Genomic DNA, 16,722 nt, shown 5'->3' with positions numbered 1-16,722 from the left:
GGTAAGTGACCTCAACCAATTGTTGGAGTGTCATCCGGATCCAAAAATCTTCGTAGAATGCTGCCAATAATAAACCATATGTACACTTCCTCTCGATTAAATTTCTGAAGCTCATCTGCAATGGCTTATCTCCTTCGAAGCGCATGGAGTACTCACACTCTTCAGGATTCATCGATGTGCTTCTCAAAATTTCAATCAGGAGCTATCAATTGTTGCACGTTGCGGTCCCGCAGGGTTCTGCATATGATTTTGTCGCCAGGAAACCTTCTCGAGAAGGCTATGGAGTACCGCAATAGACCAAACCCTGCTACACCCCGAAATCTGGGGAGTCTGGTATAAAAGCGCTGGGTCGAAGCTAGTAAATTCAGCGCATTTGCTTTTAGCACTCGTCTACTGTCTGCTACCTGCCATCCTCTGTCCTCTGCTGCTACGATGATGTTTACTACTGCTTTCCTCGTCCAGGCTCTCCTTGCCTCTGCTGCCTTTGCTATTCCTACCAGCAAGGAACGCGCGGCCTCTCGCCGAGCTCGTCGCTCCGGTGCTACCCGCCAGAGCAAGCCTGTGGACCGCATCACCAGCCCGACCTCAGAGGTCTCGAATGCCTCCTATGTTGAGTTCAGCTCTAACTGGGCAGGTGCTGTTTTGGTGGCTAGCACTGTGAGGATTATCCTCAGTTTGATTCTTACTGAAGCCTGGTTGCTAATATTCTGAGGTTCGAATAGGCGACCTACAAGTCCGTCACTGGTACCTTCACTGTCCCGACCCCCAAGTCTACTGGTGGAAGTAGCGAGGAATGCGCTACCGCCTGGGTTGGAATCGACGGTGATACCTGTGACACTGCTATTTTGCAGACTGGTGTCGATTTTTGTGTTACCGGATCTTCTGTCTCTTACGACGGCTGGTATGTGTTGACTTGTTTTCCATCTTCCAAAATTGATATCATTTCTGTTTCCTAGGTATGAGTTCTACGTAAGATCTAACGTCCCTCTCGTCGCTCTTTCTAATAAATTAATGACTTTATACAGCCTGCGGCCTCCGTTGACTTCTCCGGGATCTCCTTCTCTGCTGGTGACTCTGTGACCGTCACCGCCACTGTCATCAGCACTTCAGAAGGCACTTTGACCATCGAAAACAACTCCAAAGGGACCACCGTCTCCAAGACTGTTTCGTCCTCTGCCAAACTGTGTGAGACCAACGCCGAATGGATCGTCGAGGACTTCGAGGAATGTGAAGGTAGCAGTTGCTCATTGGTTCCGTTCGCCAACTTTGGGACCATTGAATTCACGGGTGCCTCTGCGACGACGAGTTCTGGCACAGTTACCCCTGCTGGTTCCACACTTATCGAGATTGAGCAGAGCAACAAGGTCTTGACTACAGTTTCCCAAAGTGGAAGCACCGTCACTGTTGTATACGCCTAAGCCTAAAGGCTTGAAATTTTTGTTATGTGTATGTAAATTTCTCAAATGAAGAATGTTGTTTAGTATGGTAACTCGTGAATCCGAGAAAATGCGCTGGGCATTTGTTAGTATCAAACGAGTTAACCTAGGACCCCCCAAAGTACTATATGAACCTGGGTACCGACAATTCTGAAAATTGGCTAAATTTGTGCGGACAAATGGTCGAATTTTGTCCGGATTTTGCCCCAGGTATGTCAAAAAAATTCGGGGCTTGTCCGGACATGGTATCAAGGTCCCAGCCGGGCCGGAGCAAGAAAAATGTATGAAAATTTATTATTTTTACAAAAATTTCTTCTGAAACTCGGAGGGCTGGATAACCCTTGTGCAGACTAGAAATGTGAGATCATTCAAGTTGTCAATAAGATTCCTCACTTCACAAACATAAGCTCACCAGCCCGAGGCGCCCATGTCCGGACATGGGATCAAGGACCATCAAAAATATATACATTTTGTCCATACATGGTATCAAAGTTTCCCGGAAATTTCTCAAAAAATGCCCCGGGTCAGAGCCCAAAAAGCATGAAAATTTGTCCGGATCGGTACCCAGGTCCATATGGTATTTTGGGGGGTCCTGTTAACCTCAGCGTATCGTAGAAAGCTCGTTGTATAATGTATACCTATCAAACAAGTTAACTAACAAATGAATAAGTAACGTTAGAAGTGACAAAAGTATATGTATACATAACGGACTCACCCTCAGCATATCATAGAAAGGCTAAGAAAGCTGAGGGCGGGGGGGTTTCAAACCCACTTGATTTAAATAAAATCATCCGCCATACGTACTATCATGCCAGTGGAGTTTGAAAATTCTTCAAAAAATCACTTCGGAAATGCCTTTACAGCCCTTTGCATAATTCCGTGAAAATGGGAAATTTTTTTTTACCGGACCGCCCATAAGCGACTTCGACCGAGATCTCCGGCCTGACAGCTGACTGCTTGGCGTCGTGCCCAGTAACAGCGCCATACCTCTGCACACTGTCTCCTCACGATGTACATGCACCTAAAATTTACTGGAATAGCTGCAAAAAGAACAGGATCCAGCAGGTATTGACTAAAAAGCTTAGCATTGAGAGGCTGCTGTCATATATTGAAGTTTTCTAACAATTAAGAGGCACTAATGTAATAACAGTGTGTCGGGATGTTGAGCGGGTGGTCGTTGTTGCCACGTCGGGTCGACATCAAAGTTGGGTCCGGAACATTCAAAAATCGGACCGAAGTAGGAAAAAAAAACCCTGTTTTCACGGAATTATGCAAAACCCTGTAAGAGCTTGAAACAAAATCTTTTTTACGAAGTGTACCTGACCGGACTCGTATCGCCTGCTTTGGCCTTATGTCCATATTCGTTCAACACTTAGATTCAGAGTGTACGATCAGAATATGCTACCAAGAACTGTGTCTAATCCATCCTCGTTGTCTCGATGACGCTTTCTTGCAACATCTCCCTCGACTTCAGACGATCGCTTGTTTGTGCGAGATAGTGGTTTGAGTACCATCTCCTCACCCTGTTCCTTCTTTCGCTGGGAGCGTTTCTCGAGCACCCGAGCTAATTCTACATTCCGCATATAGTCTCGCTGTTCGGACCTCGATTGCGATAGCTCAACACGCAATTTAGCTGTGTGAATTGCGGCCTCGTGCGCTAGAGACGAATAAGCATAGGCATTCTTCCGAGGATCGTACAAACGAATAATCTTGAGATACGTACCGACTTGTTCAGTGAGCATGCTCCATTTGAACTTGGGCAGATATTTCATAGTCCAGACATCATCTCTCCACCGAGTTCCTTTTTTACCACCGATTGGCTGAGCATTCAGCATCTCTGCTACACTCCGCGCGACCTTTTTGTCTATGAATTCTACCCAGCCTTCCGTAAAATGGGGTTTCTTGGTAGAGGTGTATTTGCGTCTGAGATACGCTCGTTTTGCATCTGCAGTCACAGAGATATAAGTATCAGAACTACTTTTTTTGAAACAGTTTATCGCACCTTCTTGCTGCAAGTAAACTCTACCAACTTCCCCGTGTGAGCTCATGAGATGCCTGACTTTCGATGGTCGCATGCCTGGGGGTATTCGAGAAATGTAAATGACTCCTGCACGGTCTTGTGCTGCTTTATACGCGGCAAGCGCCTCCGTAGTTAGAGGCTTGACAATCTTCGGACCAGCAAAACCTTGAGGATCCATGCCTTGACCCATGCCACCGTTCAGGTCACCTTCCAGCTCAGAGCCGGTATCACCGCCGTCTTCCTCCTCCTCCTCTTCCTCCACCTGGTGTTCCTCTACTTCTTCGCCGTCATGAGCATTCAATTCTTCGTCAGTCCCTGGTAGCAGTTGTGATATTTTTGAGGATTGTGCATCGGCTTCTCCAGTATATCTTTCTCTCGTCCGAGGCGGAGATGAGGTATTTCGGGATATCATCTTCAAGATGGTGCTTTTAAAAAATGTCTAATACAGCATCACGTGAAAAGGACTAGCTTGGCGGTGCTTACCATTACCCTCTTCATTGAGCACCACAGCATCAACGATCGTGATCTTCAGTAATCCTGAAGAACTGTTTATCAAAGCACCTAATACCCAATTGTATCAAGAAATGTCTGAAGCCATGGATGTCGATCCTCCAGTCAAGAAAGAACCCAAGGAGGGCAAAGTCGATGGTGGCAAAGCGCGCTTCGAAGTCAAGAAGGTATTACCTGCTTATACGCTTTTCTGAAGTGTAGACTGACCGTCAAACACTTAGTGGAATGCCGTGTCGCTGTGGGCTTGGGGCAAGTCCATCCTACTTTTTCTACGTACTAGAATAATCCGTTGATCAGCCTCGTTTCATTAGATATCGTCGTAGAAAACTGTGCCATTTGCCGAAACCATATCATGGACTTGTGTATGTTCTCTTCCTGCTTCACGTTACTCCTCAAAGCTATGCGCCCACTAATCGTATTTCGCACTTCTTTTAATCCTCCACTTCCGATTCCCTTCGCTGTTAATACCGCATATCCTATCCTTTAATGTTTTTCGAATTTCGTAGGCATTGAATGCCAAGCGAATCAGGTGTCCGCTACAAGCGAGGAGTGCACTGCTGCGTGGGGTATCTGTAATGTGCGTGCTCCCAATCTATTCCCCTCTTCACTTGTTTCATTGACTGCTTTTTTGATATGTAATTCCTCTGAAATACCTGGAATCCATCTTCTGGGATCTACTTGATTTTGGGTTTCCCTCACTGATCACGATGCAACACAAACTTCTATTCTATAGCATGCCTTCCACTTTCACTGCATATCGCGCTGGCTCAAGACAAGGAACGTCTGTCCTTTGGACAACAGAGAGTGGGAGTTACAAAGGTACGTTCTTGATTTTCTCTTCCATCAATTCACCTGATCTTACTCACAGATATGGCCGATGAACGAGTTCCCCAAGTTGTTTGTCCCGAATTGTTTTGAGGCAGAAACCCTGCACCGAGATTGTGGTGTTCGATTAGAATGTCTTTTATGTGCGCAAGCACACTCATAGCACTCGCTACGCACGTAGACCTTTAGGATTTGATTTTAAATCGTGTTACCTGTATCGTCTCGATTGAACTCCGAATGTACTCTATCCATCCTTCAGAATGTTCGATCTCGCCGGGACGCCTACATACCAGTAATTTTGAGTACCCTCTGAGTCATTGTTCCGATTCCAATTACCTTGCTTGCAAGGTCTATTCTACCCTGGAATTGAACATTTTTGATGTGCAGGCACACTTTGAACTTGTTGTGTTTTGAAGCTTCCACAACAACTTGCCCATTCTCCATCTACATGACATTCAGAACATATGGAGGCCCTGTACCCACTCGCGGCGTGCCCTGTGCGCGCCGTGTTTTAGATGTACAATATTTACCAAGCAAGGTGTGGTCCACGACAGTGGAGCCTAGTTATTATCGGGCGCTCGTAAGGAATGATGGGCATACCGTTGATAACTGGTTGGCGGGAAACGACTGGGAGACATCGCAATCTACATATTAAATTTACATTGCAAGGCCCAGGAGATGACAACATGTACAGTATTTTTACAAGGCTAGATACATACATACCCTAAGATAACATGAAGATGCATGAGACAACTAAATAGTAAAATAGACAGAGGGAACAGCGATTACTGATCAGAGATGAATACAGTCCGGGGACGATATCGTACTAAGGAGGAAAAGACATGGATCGAGGCGAGAGGACACGAGTATTAAGACCCAAAAAAAAGCAAAGAGACATTACGAGAGCAGATAAGTAGTAGAAAACAAAACAACTTGGAAAACATTACAACGGACTCGGAATTTGTAAGGCAGACGATAGTAGCCTCTAATACGGGGCTGGACGAGCTTTCTTCAACTTTTTGGAACGCTCATCCGAGATTGTGGCCGCACGTCCCCTTGGCCGGCCAGTTTCCGTTATGAAGATACTAAAGGGCTTCATTTTAGCGAGATCTTCAGCAGACGGCTGCGAAGCCGTTGGGAGCTGAATTGAAGAATTATGGACGGGACTAGTAGATTGTGGATCAGGATGATTCTGCGACGTCGGAGTTTTACGACGAGTTGTGCCAGACGGAGGGTTCCCGCGAAATGATCGACGCTCAGAGGAAATGGCTGTCCCCACGGATGTGGCTTGTTGTTGCTGCTGGACCTTCAGCACAAACTGTTTTGAAATCCAAACAGCGTTCCACCAGAGGATATAGTGGTCGGCAGTGGGTGGCGGCCTAATGATATGGTTGAAGTAGGTGTCCATTACAGTTTTTATCACCGGGGGAAATATGTCTGGCTGAGGAAGGTAGCCGAGGTCAGGAAGAATCAAAGGACCTTTGTCGTGGTCCCATTTGAGACCAGCTTGGACAACAAGCTCCCGGGATCGAGAACGGATGATGGTAGCAGGAGGTGGAGGTGCGACACCGAACTGAAAAGCGATTTGGTTCCAGTGCGGGTGAGGAGAGATCGACTCGTAATTGAGTGTGGGCTCGGCTTTCGGAAATCCGAATATATAAGGGTGATGTGAGGCGGGGGGAGGCTGAGGGTTCAACTGAGCGACAGTACTAAGACCCATTTCTGGACCATTTGGATTTAAACAGGGACCCGACATGGACTGGTAATGCGTAGATTGCACAACGGGTGTGTAGCCTGTTTGGGTACCATCGGGATTGAACGGCGTTGCCCCTGTTAGGGGAGAGTGTCTTATCGCCAGAGGTGCAACCTCCTGATGAGCGAAGTGAGATCGTTCCACAGGGGCTCTCGAAGGAGTTATAGGATTCTCAAAAAAGCTCTCGTTTCCAAAGGAGGAAGTTTGCCCAGTAGGAGATTCGTTTCCGGCCTGATTTACGCCCAAACCGACAAAAGCTGGGCTAACACCTACATTGGTATTGACGAAAGTGAGGGCAGAGGGAATGTCAATGTGTGGACTTGACTCGGGGCCTGGATATGGTCCTTGGACGCCCGAATGGACTGGGGGAGCAGCGTGGTGATCGATTAACAAAGGGTCAAGAACAAAACCACATCCAGAGTGGGCCGTAATGGATGAGTGTAGAAGTGGACGTGGGAGTGAAAGGTCCACAGCTGGTAGAGACGAATCATATTCCCCAAAAAGCTCGGGGTAGTTGGACGTAGAAGGAGTATGATCGCTGGAAGTGACGCTGTTGTCCTCTTGAGATGTGGCTAGCTCAACGTCACTCCCACCATTTACAGCTGGTGCAGAATCCCACAAATTGTCAGGTATGCTATGGTGGGATTCAGATGAAGTAGAAGGAGAGGCGCCACGCTCAATTTCGAAGGTACTAGCAGAGGTACTGGATGCAGCCTGCGGACTTGCCAAGAAATCCGGCATGGGAGGAGGTGAGATATCCATCTCGCCCATGGTGTTAAATCCTCCAAATAGGCTATTAGGGTCGAAGAAATTGTTCAGAGCTGATACTTCTCCAGAACAATCGGAGAGATATGAATCGGTGTTGGTACTACTAGGAATGTTCTCCTTGAGACCCTCACAGCTCGGCGCCTCCAATAATGAGATCGAATCGCATTTGGGCTCCCCCCTGTGAGTAATGCTTTTCGAATTTGTTGAGAAGGAAGCGGATTGCTCAAGGCTTGGACTACAGTCATCCATGCCAGGATAAGGCTGTAGAAAAGACATCTGGGGAACGAAAGAAAAGAAAATGACATTTGGGTTGGACTCTGATAAGATGGTGAAAAAAATAGCAATGGGACATACCAATGTAAAAAAATTTATTGAAAAAACCCCACAGAAAGTTAACCAGAGAATTTTTGGCGAACGAGATGATAAGAGTGTGAACTAGAGAGTGAAGATGACAAGAGAGTAGAAATCCGTCTCTAGAATGTTGTGGATTTATATACAGGCCAAAGGCGGGGGACCCTGACTAGTTGGCTCGTTCGTTTGTTCGTGTCCAAGAGCAATGGCTGGCCACCTTGCTTACCGTTGCCAGAAAGAGTGGTTCAATGTTTCTATCACATCGGTTTTCCATATAATCACATCCCGACTCTCCTCGTTCTGGGACAATCCAGTTTACGATCTTCTACAATGAGCGCTGAAATGAGATCCAATGAGATGGCAAATGAGATGGCGGTGATATTTAGTAATGGGAAAAATATTGGAACAATGGTGGCAACTTGGACCATCCGACCAAATTTGGTAATCGAATTTTTTGCCCCGACGACGTTTTCGCATGTGGACCAAAGCACGGACGATGTCAAAGTACTTATGTAGACTTCTTGGGATCAGGAAACACGCGAGCGCTGGGGCTGAGCAGCTGGGAGTCAGTTAGAGAACAATGAGATTGCGATTGCGATGGCTGAGATACTGCTCCATGAGTGAGTGCGTCGAAATCGCGTACCCTAAGTACTAGGAAGATGTCATGTACAGAGGATTCCTTTTGTCTCTGTTCTTTTTTGGGTGGCGTCGAGTATGGATTCGGACAAGCACCTACTGGGGACCTATAAAAATATTCGTAAAAAAGAACAGCTCCGGAGTAGAACCCGGGAGACTCGGTGATAGATTTACTAGTGGAAGTGGACCCTTACCGTTCTCAGGCTTATCTCAAGCTAGGAGGAGAGAGGCCCAAGCTCAGTGCCCAGACGTCCAATGTCCAAGCCAAAAATGGCCAGTCACCAGGGAGCCCCCCGAATCCATCGGAGCCTACCAACCGGATTTCGGAAAGCTGCTGCTGTGAAGACCACGGTTGGCCCTGAAGAATATTGAAGAATGCTTCATACTCAGCAAAGTATGTTATTTTAAGTTCTTTGTTTCGTTCCCCAGACGATATGGATTTACGATATACGATGAATGCGGACTCTGGAGGAACTGGCCATACTTATGTCCTTCAATTTGGGCCCTTATAAAGGATGCTGGTATGACAGGCCTAAGGTACTTACAGCCAGCATCATTGAGGCCATCTCTGTGGTCATCCAGGCGATACTGGGAATGGGAATTCACAGCTCGGAGCTGGGTATAGAGGAAAAAGGGAGACAAAGGAACACTAGGAGAAAGGTAAGCTCCTTAAGAACAGGTAATTTTGATTGGGGAACAATAAGAGCCTGCAATTTGACTGACCGAAGTGGGATAATATCAACAGGAGGTAAAAGGCCATCGAAGGAGGGTACTGAGACGATCGGAGATGTGGACGCCTGACGGTCCATATGGGTCATTTGATTGATATCGGCTACAGGAAGTTGTCCACAATGCCCGGAAGCTTGAAGAATTTTCTTCGATTTATATACGAGAAATCCTTCTCTGCCCTTCGATCGTTTATATGATTTGGATTGAATATAGCATATTCTTGACCTCGAAAAAAAAACGAATAGATACTGAGAGCGTGTACTTAATGCAACGTATGCCCATACCATGACCGTTAACCATTTAGCCTTGAATTTTCGTTTGTGCCCGGTCCGTACCTTAACAGACTTCGATAGTACAGGTGTAATTTGCGTACCATACCAAAAGTATATCATCGAGCCTAAGATGTGTTCAACCTCGACTCTCGTTGGAAGGTGTACTTTGATGGAACGCCTCGTTGTAGCTCGTTGTTTGCCATGGTACTTTCTAGAAGTTAGGGATCGATATCACTCTCCAGTGTCAGTCGATATTATGTTTGCGTTGGCTCAATAATTATGACAATGCGACATACTTTCTCCTTGCGTAGTTCTCTGTTGTTCCGCGTTCGCCGTTGACATAGACGTACAGTATGAATCACAGCATATTGTTGAGCAAAAATAGAAGAAGAAGAGCAGTTCTACAGGCATGCTTAACCCGCGCATTTATGATTAGAGTAACGGTGTTCTGAGGAAACAGGCTTGTAAGTTCAACTTGAGAGGAAGAGAGAAACGCACATATTTGCGCTTACATCCAACGGTGCTGACATAATCATGATGGCGGGAGCCGATCACTTTACACCACACTGCTAAGTGCTCCATGACGGAAACTTTAAACTTAGACTTAAATTTCTTCGTTCTTCTTCGGCGTTATTTCCGTCGTCGTTCACAACGATGACCAAGCCAACTATTCTTCAGACGCTGCTGGGCAGACCGTCACAGACATATACTTTCCCTCAGGACAGGGACTATCATTCTACCAAAGCCCATATGCTCCGCGTGGCCTCAGCAGCCCAGAAGACGTCTGATCTTCCAGAACACCAAACTATACCCACAGTCAGTTTGTTTCTTCTTACTTCCAAGAAATGTTAAATAAAAGTGCCTGATAAAACATACATATAGACCGTGATGGGAAGAAAAAATAGATTGTCCACCACCGCTGAAATTGTATCTGTTGAATCGCACGTCATTGATTCCAAACTTTGTCTTGACGGTCAACTTGACGACAAGGATTCAGGCTCTGAAGAAGATATTTTCTATACACCAGATACTTCTCCAATGGCGCCTTTGGTCAACCAGTTGGATCTACCACCGAATGTTGATAATGATTCGGCTATAGCGACCAGAACACCGTTTACTCCCCGCTCAACAACGACCTCTATCTCATCCAATTCTCTTGACGGCCATTCTATATTCTCTCTAGATTCTAGTCCATTATCCGACTCTACTTTTATCACCACTCCGAACGTCTCAGATACTGGCCATGACATTGATTATGTCACGAAATCTGCTAGGCGGTCAAATCCAGATCGTACGAAACAGCCGTCTTTGACTTATACAGACGAAGACTGGGCAAAGGATGTACGATGGCTTGCTCCTCCATCTGCTAAACTATCAACCAAGAGAAAGTCCAAACCATCTGCTAATAACAACACCGTTGCATCCACGAGTTATTACATTGCTCAGTTACCTCCGAAAATCGTACCCCAGCCTCCGCTTCCTAGGCCTCGTCCAAGACCAAAGATTAGGTCCAAGTCTGTTGGTATCACTGCGCACTATAGTATAATGTCGAGCATGACTGCTTTGCTTGAAGAAGAAGACGAGGACAGAGAATCTGCACATCACCCAAGTCAAGGCAGTCTTCGTTCCGCTGCAGCTGTTGCTGCTTCACCCTCAGAACGTCTTAGAACCCATTCTACCTCTTCTTCTGCTCGTCCACGACCATCCAACTCATTGAGACGACAGAACAATCTTTCCACGAAGCCGCTGTCACGAAGAAAGTCTAGATCATTGGAACATCTCCCACCTATCACTTCCGCGCGGCGTCTTTTGCCCGATTCCGTTCACTCTTTATCATCTTTCGCTTCCAGTACATCATATGTTCCATCAATTCCATCGTCCGGTACACCCGGATACACCTCTCTCACCCTTCCCCGTGCTCCCCAACCAGCATTTACTCCCAATCCCAGCAAACGTGTTAGCGTTGTCGGAGGCGCAGATGGCAAAATCGATCTGACACGGAGTGGGATCGCACAAACGACGATGGCTACAGTCGAGGTTACTAAAGGACTAGCAGGGAATATGAAGAGTGGTGTTTTTGGACTTGGGAATTTACTCAATAGAGCGCGTAGCCGGAGTGTTTCTGCGGCAAAAGGAAGTGTTACTGTTTCGCCACTGGATGAACTTGGGACTACTGCTAGTTCTAGGTTCCGGTCAGGGAAAGCCGGCGTTGATGCAGTTTTGAATTTTACGAGTTATCGTCGACCTCCGGATTATATCCCAGGCGGAGGTGTGCTGGTACAAGTATGGGCTGTAGCGGTGGATGGGATCGATGCAAAACTTGCTGGTGTTGTGCATTCCAGAGTAGAAGAAGGAAGAAATCCACGATTTAACATCCCTAGTCAAAGAACAAGCGAAAAAGAGGGTACAAAGAACACGTCATCGAGTACTAGACCAAGCTTATTTCGGAGTGTGAGTGCTAGGAAGCACAAACGGTCTGAGAGCGATAATAATTCTCTCGGCCGAAAAAGTTCCGTGGGGGTACACTCGATAGATCCTGATGTTGGGTATATACCAGGCCGCAGTTTCGTTGGGAGGGTGTTGGAGTGTGGATGGGATGTTAGTGAAGATGTTGTGCGGAAGGGGGAATGGGTTGTGGGGCTATTGGATGTAAGAAAGGTGTGTGTGTGTTTGTACGTTTAAGTTTAGTGTATCTGAGTTGGCCCTTCTTCAGTGTGGTGCATTGCAGGAATTCATCGTAGCGGATCGCCATCGAGTTCATCGGATACCTCACCCCACAATCCCCTTTGTGTCCCCCCTCGCTGACTCAGTGTCAGAATTTTCCGAAACACCACTACCACCCACACGCGGAGCCAAACACTCTCATCGGCAAGCCTCTTCCTCCTCTGCCTCTGCCTCCCATCTATCTTCACATTCACGTTCAAACTCTTCACCCTCCCGTGCATCCTCCCTCTCTCGACCCGGCCGACCTCCAAATCTAAATCTCGACCCGCCACCACTCACCCTCGAAGAATACGCACTCTTACCTTTATGTGGCATCTTTGCTTATCGAGCTGTCCGGACCCTCGCTTACGCATTCGGTAAACCGATGCCGAGCTCTGCCGAACCTGGAAATTTCTCTCCTTCTCCAAGGCGTATTAACGAGCACGAGGAAGGCAGTCGTCGTCGCCGCGCTCTTGTTTTGCGCGGACACGATGGTGTAGGTGCGATAGCTGTGCAGATGCTAGTGAAACGTGGATGGAGAGTATGTGTTCATGCTTCGTTTCTACGTGATCCAGAGTTGGTTGAGGAAGGGTCGAGGGAGGAGAGGGTGTATATGGAGAGTGTTGAGAGGAGAGTGAGGAGATGGGGTGCGGAGGAGGTGGTGTTTGATGATGGTGGAGGTTCTGACCCTGAAGGAGGAGGAGGAGGATGCGAGGATGGAGTTGCAGCTGTCGTCCGGGTTATTGAGCGGCTCGTTGAGGACGGGGACGTCTTCGATGCAGTCCTGGATACCGTAGGAGGGAAAGAAATATGGGAAGCCTCGGAAAGATTATTAAGGAACACAGGTGTTCCATCTCCCTCTCCAGATTCAATCTTTCCTTCTATCTCTTCGTCATCTGAAATAAAGCCAAGCTTACTTGGCAGGAGAAAAAAGAAAGACAAGAATAACGATGCTTCGCCTTTACCTGGAAATCAATCTCATCCTGGGGGGACAGGTCAATTTACCACTCTTGTTGGCGATACCCCTAGCCGTCCAATTCCCACTGCTAGCGATCATTTTAGAGCGGGGTTGAGGTCCATGAAGAACACGCACAATGCAACAACAACGAAAGATGGATCGAACCGATCTCCGGTCAAGAAGGGTGCGAACGGCAATGGTAAAGTCGGGTATGCTTGGGTGAGCGTTGCGCAGGATGTTGATTGGGAAGGGGAGGATATAAGGGACAGTTTGGGTGCTGTTGTTAAGATGGCGATGAGTGAGGGTGTGAGGCCTTGGATTGGTGGAAGTAAAAGCGAGGGAAATGACGAGGCCAATGATAATGATGATGATGAAAGAGTAGTGCCTTTCGAACGGACTCCGCGGATTTTTGTCGCAAACGGACCATTGAGTAATGGGGGAACGGCGGTAGTCAAGGTTGTTGAGTGAGTGAGTCGAGTCAAGTGAGCCTTTTACGCTCTCTTGCTCCTGGTTCCTTCATCTCTCGTGGACGATCCGGTTCTTTATATTTTTCCCGTGTTCCTTTCAGTCTTGCCCTTGTTCACATACACGCACGCGATACTAATGATTACTTATCATGAGCGATACCAGCACATCCTCATCAGCAAAAATTGTTACAATAGTCCGGACTACTCATAGAGCATACATACTATGTACTTATCATGAAGAGTAATTATTTTGCCTTGTGTGGATGATGTCACAATAACAAAGGAAATAGGCAGGGGACTCAAATCCACCCTGCTCCTGTCACTGTCCCCTTCACACTGAAACCTTTTCTATGGGACCTTCTACCATTATGGGGGAGTTTTCTGTAACTGTTATTTCTATGTGGACCGTGAGGAAGCCTATGACTGCTATGTGGGGATTTCTGCTGATAGGACCTCCCTGCTATAGCTCCGGTATGGTGACCCTTGCTAACGTTGAGTTTCTGTTCAACAAGTATGCTGGGCACTCCTCCAGGTATATACCCATCCTACGACTGCTATGTGGGGATCTCTACTGATAGTCAAGTTTCCATTTGACAATGAGCTCCTCACTATAGCTCCGGTTGGCAACCCTTGCTGAACGTCACAAATTTTGTTTGACAACTATGCTGGGCAAGTATATATCTGTTACATGGAACTCAACTGTGCATCATTACTCCTGGAACCTTGGAGGGCTCAGGTGTTAAAGAGGGGGGTAATGTCATGCCTTGCCTGATTTTGCTTCCTTACCTATCATATTCCTCCTTACTACCTTCCTATATCTCCCCACTGTATACCCAGAGCTCCCCTTGTCCGCTTTTACCATTATGTAATATGCCACATGGCTGTCACATGTATAGTATTTAGGCTGGGGACTCCCCTCGGAGCTCCCCAGCATGTTATTGTCAAATTTTATCTGGAAACTCTTCCAACCTGGCTTGGTCCCTGTTAGTACAGTCTACTTGTACTTGCTAACAGGGCCTGACACGTCTCACCTGTCATACATTTCCTCTTTATCTGTTTCCCTCAACTCTGTTTCCTTCACCTCTGTTTCACTCAACTCTGTTTCTCTTCTCTGTCTCACCTCTCTGAACACCTCTCTATACTTTCTGAGCCTCTCCTACGACTTACAGTCTACGTCGAGGCTCCACACCCCCAACCACCTCCATCCTCACCAACTACACCTCCTTCCCCCACTCCAGGACCTTTGGCTAGGTCCACCCAAGCTCCGCAACCACCACTGGTCAGGCTCCCTACACCAGTAGCGGCACTTATCCCACCTCCCCTTGTACCACCTAGGCAGCTGTCCTGTTTGCTTAGGCCCAGTCCAGATAGGACGAGAGCAGGCCTTTTGTGCCAGGCCTCACAATTCCGCTCATGTAAAGGTTATTCTTCTACCCAATGAGGGTGATCTATGTGCAATGAAAAGCGGATATTGCGCGAAGATGATATGAAGTCCGGGCCTGGAAAGTCTCAGTCGATGACGGATGTAATTCGGGAATGAGATGAATTGGCGTCAGCAATCATGATGTTCTGCAAGTGAAAGTCTCCGGCAGGGGCAAACTGTGGATATTGGTGGAAGGATCAAATAACGCAGGAATGAGAGAACGCATGTACTATGCTTGATAGTGGGTATATGGCTTGATATCAGAGCCAAAATTCAACTCATCTATGTCATCAAGCTGAGCATTAGCTTACAGCGTATTCAAAAAACCTTGTCAGTAGCGTAAAAAATGAGATAAAATAAAATAAAATCGAAAAGGTACCCGACGTTTTAGCCGACCACTTGGTGAGTGTGCTGTCACTTGCGCCTTTTGACAATGATCTTCCATGCCAGTGGTGGAGGCTGGAGGCTGGTGGAGGTAACAAGTCCACTCAAGGATCACAATGTCAATGGAACTCCTCCTGGCATGGTCAGACTCTCCAGAGGCATCATCATCTGTTACTAGTCCTACCTCAGAAGCAAGAGATCTGCAATCATACAAAGGTGGAACATATGGAGGGGGCAGGCTGCCTCTAGATATCCTTGGATACATGAGAATGGCAGTCAGATGCCAGTTGCACATGGCCAAGGCTTGCACTAAGACAACCCAGAGAGAGCCAGAGATGTCCTGAAGACAACAGACAAAGCACTGCTAACCAGTTGGAAGTTGTTGAAATGACATCACACAACTGGACAGCACTTGCCAAGCGGTCGGCTAAAGGTCAGGTACCTTTTGGATTTTATTTTATTTTATTTTATTTTTTACGCTACTGACAAGGTTTTTTGAATACGCTGTAAGCTAACCAGAGATCGGCAGCATGAGAGTAAGATGTAGTCAGAATAAGGTGTCAGGTTCCACTGTACTGTCATCAGGGTCAACGAACAATGAGCTGTAATGGATGCACAAGCTACCATCAGTTCCATCGAATAAGGGTTCTTTTTTATCGGATCTATGTGACCATAGCTCAAGCAGAATGTCGATAACCTGCCAGAGGACTATAAGACGTCTATCGTTGTCCATCCCATCCCATACAGAGCTAAATGGGACACCATCGACTTTGGACATAAGTATATAGAGTGAACCCATGTCTTCCTCTGCATGAGTGCTATAATGGAACGGGGATTTTGGTATGAGTATCAACATACTTCATTGTCACCACTTCACTCTCAATCCTTGAGATCGCAGAGCTATGTTCCTCGCTTGTGGCATCCTTAAATCGAAGAGGTACACGAGCGACAACAATGGACTCTTGATTTCCATGAAGATGGAGGAACTTGAACAGACGAGATTGTATCCTCCTGAGAGTTGCTCTCCCCAATGGCACCTGGGGGAAGTTGAGAAAGTGTACATGCAAGCAAAGCGAGTTTGTCTCAATTAACAAGAGTAAATGTAGTACGAAGACGTGGGTCTACTAAAGAAGAATTGCTAGAACAATGGAGAGAGTTGCCATCACTGCGGGGATGAGCCCATTTGCTCACGCCGAAAAGTTGCCATATTATATATAACATGAGGTTTTTCAAAATAAACTCTGCGGGGAAATTCTTTCTTTTGCAGATTTGAGGATGGTCTCAGCGAGGTTATGCTGAACAAAGACTTTCCTTGCAGAGCTTATTTTGAACAACCTCATGTTATATGCATGGCAATTATTTTGTAATTATTTTGAATAATCAAACCAATATTTTGTTGTGATTATTCTTTAAAATTTGCTGCATATGAGCCTTATATTCTGCTAGATATGATTATGGAACTATTCAAATCTCTATGTACATATTTA

The 16,722-nt window shown here is 46.6% G+C and overlaps 6 protein-coding genes across 6 annotated transcripts; 3 read left to right on the top strand and 3 right to left on the bottom strand.

Moving 5' to 3' along the window:
• Positions 1-432: 432 nt before the first annotated feature.
• Positions 433-1,418, top strand: C8R40DRAFT_1043712 (peptidase A4 family-domain-containing protein; the record flags this gene model as incomplete). The annotated part of the gene is made up of 3 exons (XM_046224187.1): positions 433-657; positions 723-905; positions 1,026-1,418. 3 exons carry the CDS (start codon positions 433-435, stop codon positions 1,416-1,418), a joined length of 801 nt encoding a protein of 266 aa, XP_046087051.1.
• Positions 1,419-2,827: 1,409 nt separating this feature from the next.
• On the bottom strand, positions 2,828-3,646 carry C8R40DRAFT_1043765 (uncharacterized protein; the record flags this gene model as incomplete). The annotated part of the gene is made up of 3 exons (XM_046224189.1): positions 2,828-3,093; positions 3,160-3,381; positions 3,439-3,646. 3 exons carry the CDS (start codon positions 3,644-3,646, stop codon positions 2,828-2,830), a joined length of 696 nt encoding a protein of 231 aa, XP_046087050.1.
• Positions 3,647-3,922: 276 nt separating this feature from the next.
• Positions 3,923-5,186, top strand: C8R40DRAFT_1102018 (uncharacterized protein). The gene is made up of 7 exons (XM_046227976.1): positions 3,923-4,133; positions 4,188-4,215; positions 4,278-4,328; positions 4,473-4,543; positions 4,700-4,785; positions 4,835-5,072; positions 5,127-5,186. The coding sequence occupies exons 1-6, from the start codon at positions 4,041-4,043 to the stop codon at positions 4,845-4,847; spliced, it is 342 nt and encodes a 113-aa protein (XP_046087049.1). The 5' UTR covers positions 3,923-4,040; the 3' UTR covers positions 4,848-5,072; positions 5,127-5,186.
• Positions 5,187-5,611: 425 nt separating this feature from the next.
• On the bottom strand, positions 5,612-7,822 carry C8R40DRAFT_171339 (uncharacterized protein). The gene is made up of 2 exons (XM_046234240.1): positions 7,667-7,822; positions 5,612-7,588 (listed from the first exon to the last, which is right to left on the bottom strand). The coding sequence occupies exon 2, from the start codon at positions 7,586-7,588 to the stop codon at positions 5,777-5,779; it is 1,812 nt and encodes a 603-aa protein (XP_046087048.1). The 5' UTR covers positions 7,667-7,822; the 3' UTR covers positions 5,612-5,776.
• Positions 7,823-8,504: 682 nt separating this feature from the next.
• On the bottom strand, positions 8,505-9,108 carry C8R40DRAFT_1170083 (uncharacterized protein; the record flags this gene model as incomplete). The annotated part of the gene is made up of 3 exons (XM_046231476.1): positions 8,505-8,773; positions 8,845-8,948; positions 9,023-9,108. 3 exons carry the CDS (start codon positions 9,106-9,108, stop codon positions 8,505-8,507), a joined length of 459 nt encoding a protein of 152 aa, XP_046087047.1.
• Positions 9,109-9,696: 588 nt separating this feature from the next.
• On the top strand, positions 9,697-13,749 carry C8R40DRAFT_1264914 (uncharacterized protein). Its single transcript, XM_046233900.1, has 4 exons — positions 9,697-9,748; positions 9,799-10,116; positions 10,183-11,958; positions 12,014-13,749. The coding sequence occupies exons 2-4, from the start codon at positions 9,955-9,957 to the stop codon at positions 13,427-13,429; spliced, it is 3,354 nt and encodes a 1,117-aa protein (XP_046087046.1). The 5' UTR covers positions 9,697-9,748; positions 9,799-9,954; the 3' UTR covers positions 13,430-13,749.
• Positions 13,750-16,722: the final 2,973 nt, after the last annotated feature.

The sequence above is a fragment of the Lentinula edodes genome (assembly GCF_021015755.1).
Source record: "Lentinula edodes strain Le(Bin) 0899 ss11 chromosome Unknown C8R40scaffold_15, whole genome shotgun sequence".
NCBI lineage: Eukaryota > Fungi > Basidiomycota > Agaricomycetes > Agaricales > Omphalotaceae > Lentinula > Lentinula edodes.
The sequence above is the reverse complement of the archived record's forward strand: the minus strand, read 5'-3'. Positions and strand labels throughout refer to the sequence as shown.

Excerpts from the sequence above, each read along its gene's own strand:
- C8R40DRAFT_171339 (XM_046234240.1), bottom strand. The coding sequence starts at position 7,588 with ATGTCTTTTCTACAGCCTTATCCTGGCATGGATGACTGTAGTCCAAGC.
- C8R40DRAFT_1102018 (XM_046227976.1), top strand. The coding sequence starts at position 4,041 with ATGTCTGAAGCCATGGATGTCGATCCTCCAGTCAAGAAAGAACCCAAG. Across the intron at positions 4,134-4,187 it reads CGCGCTTCGAAGTCAAGAAG|TGGAATGCCGTGTCGCTGTG; the intron begins GTATTACCTGCT and ends TCAAACACTTAG. Across the intron at positions 4,329-4,472 it reads AAACCATATCATGGACTTGT|GCATTGAATGCCAAGCGAAT; the intron begins GTATGTTCTCTT and ends CGAATTTCGTAG.
- C8R40DRAFT_1264914 (XM_046233900.1), top strand. The coding sequence starts at position 9,955 with ATGACCAAGCCAACTATTCTTCAGACGCTGCTGGGCAGACCGTCACAG. Across the intron at positions 10,117-10,182 it reads AACACCAAACTATACCCACA|ACCGTGATGGGAAGAAAAAA; the intron begins GTCAGTTTGTTT and ends ACATACATATAG. Across the intron at positions 11,959-12,013 it reads GGCTATTGGATGTAAGAAAG|TGTGGTGCATTGCAGGAATT; the intron begins GTGTGTGTGTGT and ends GCCCTTCTTCAG.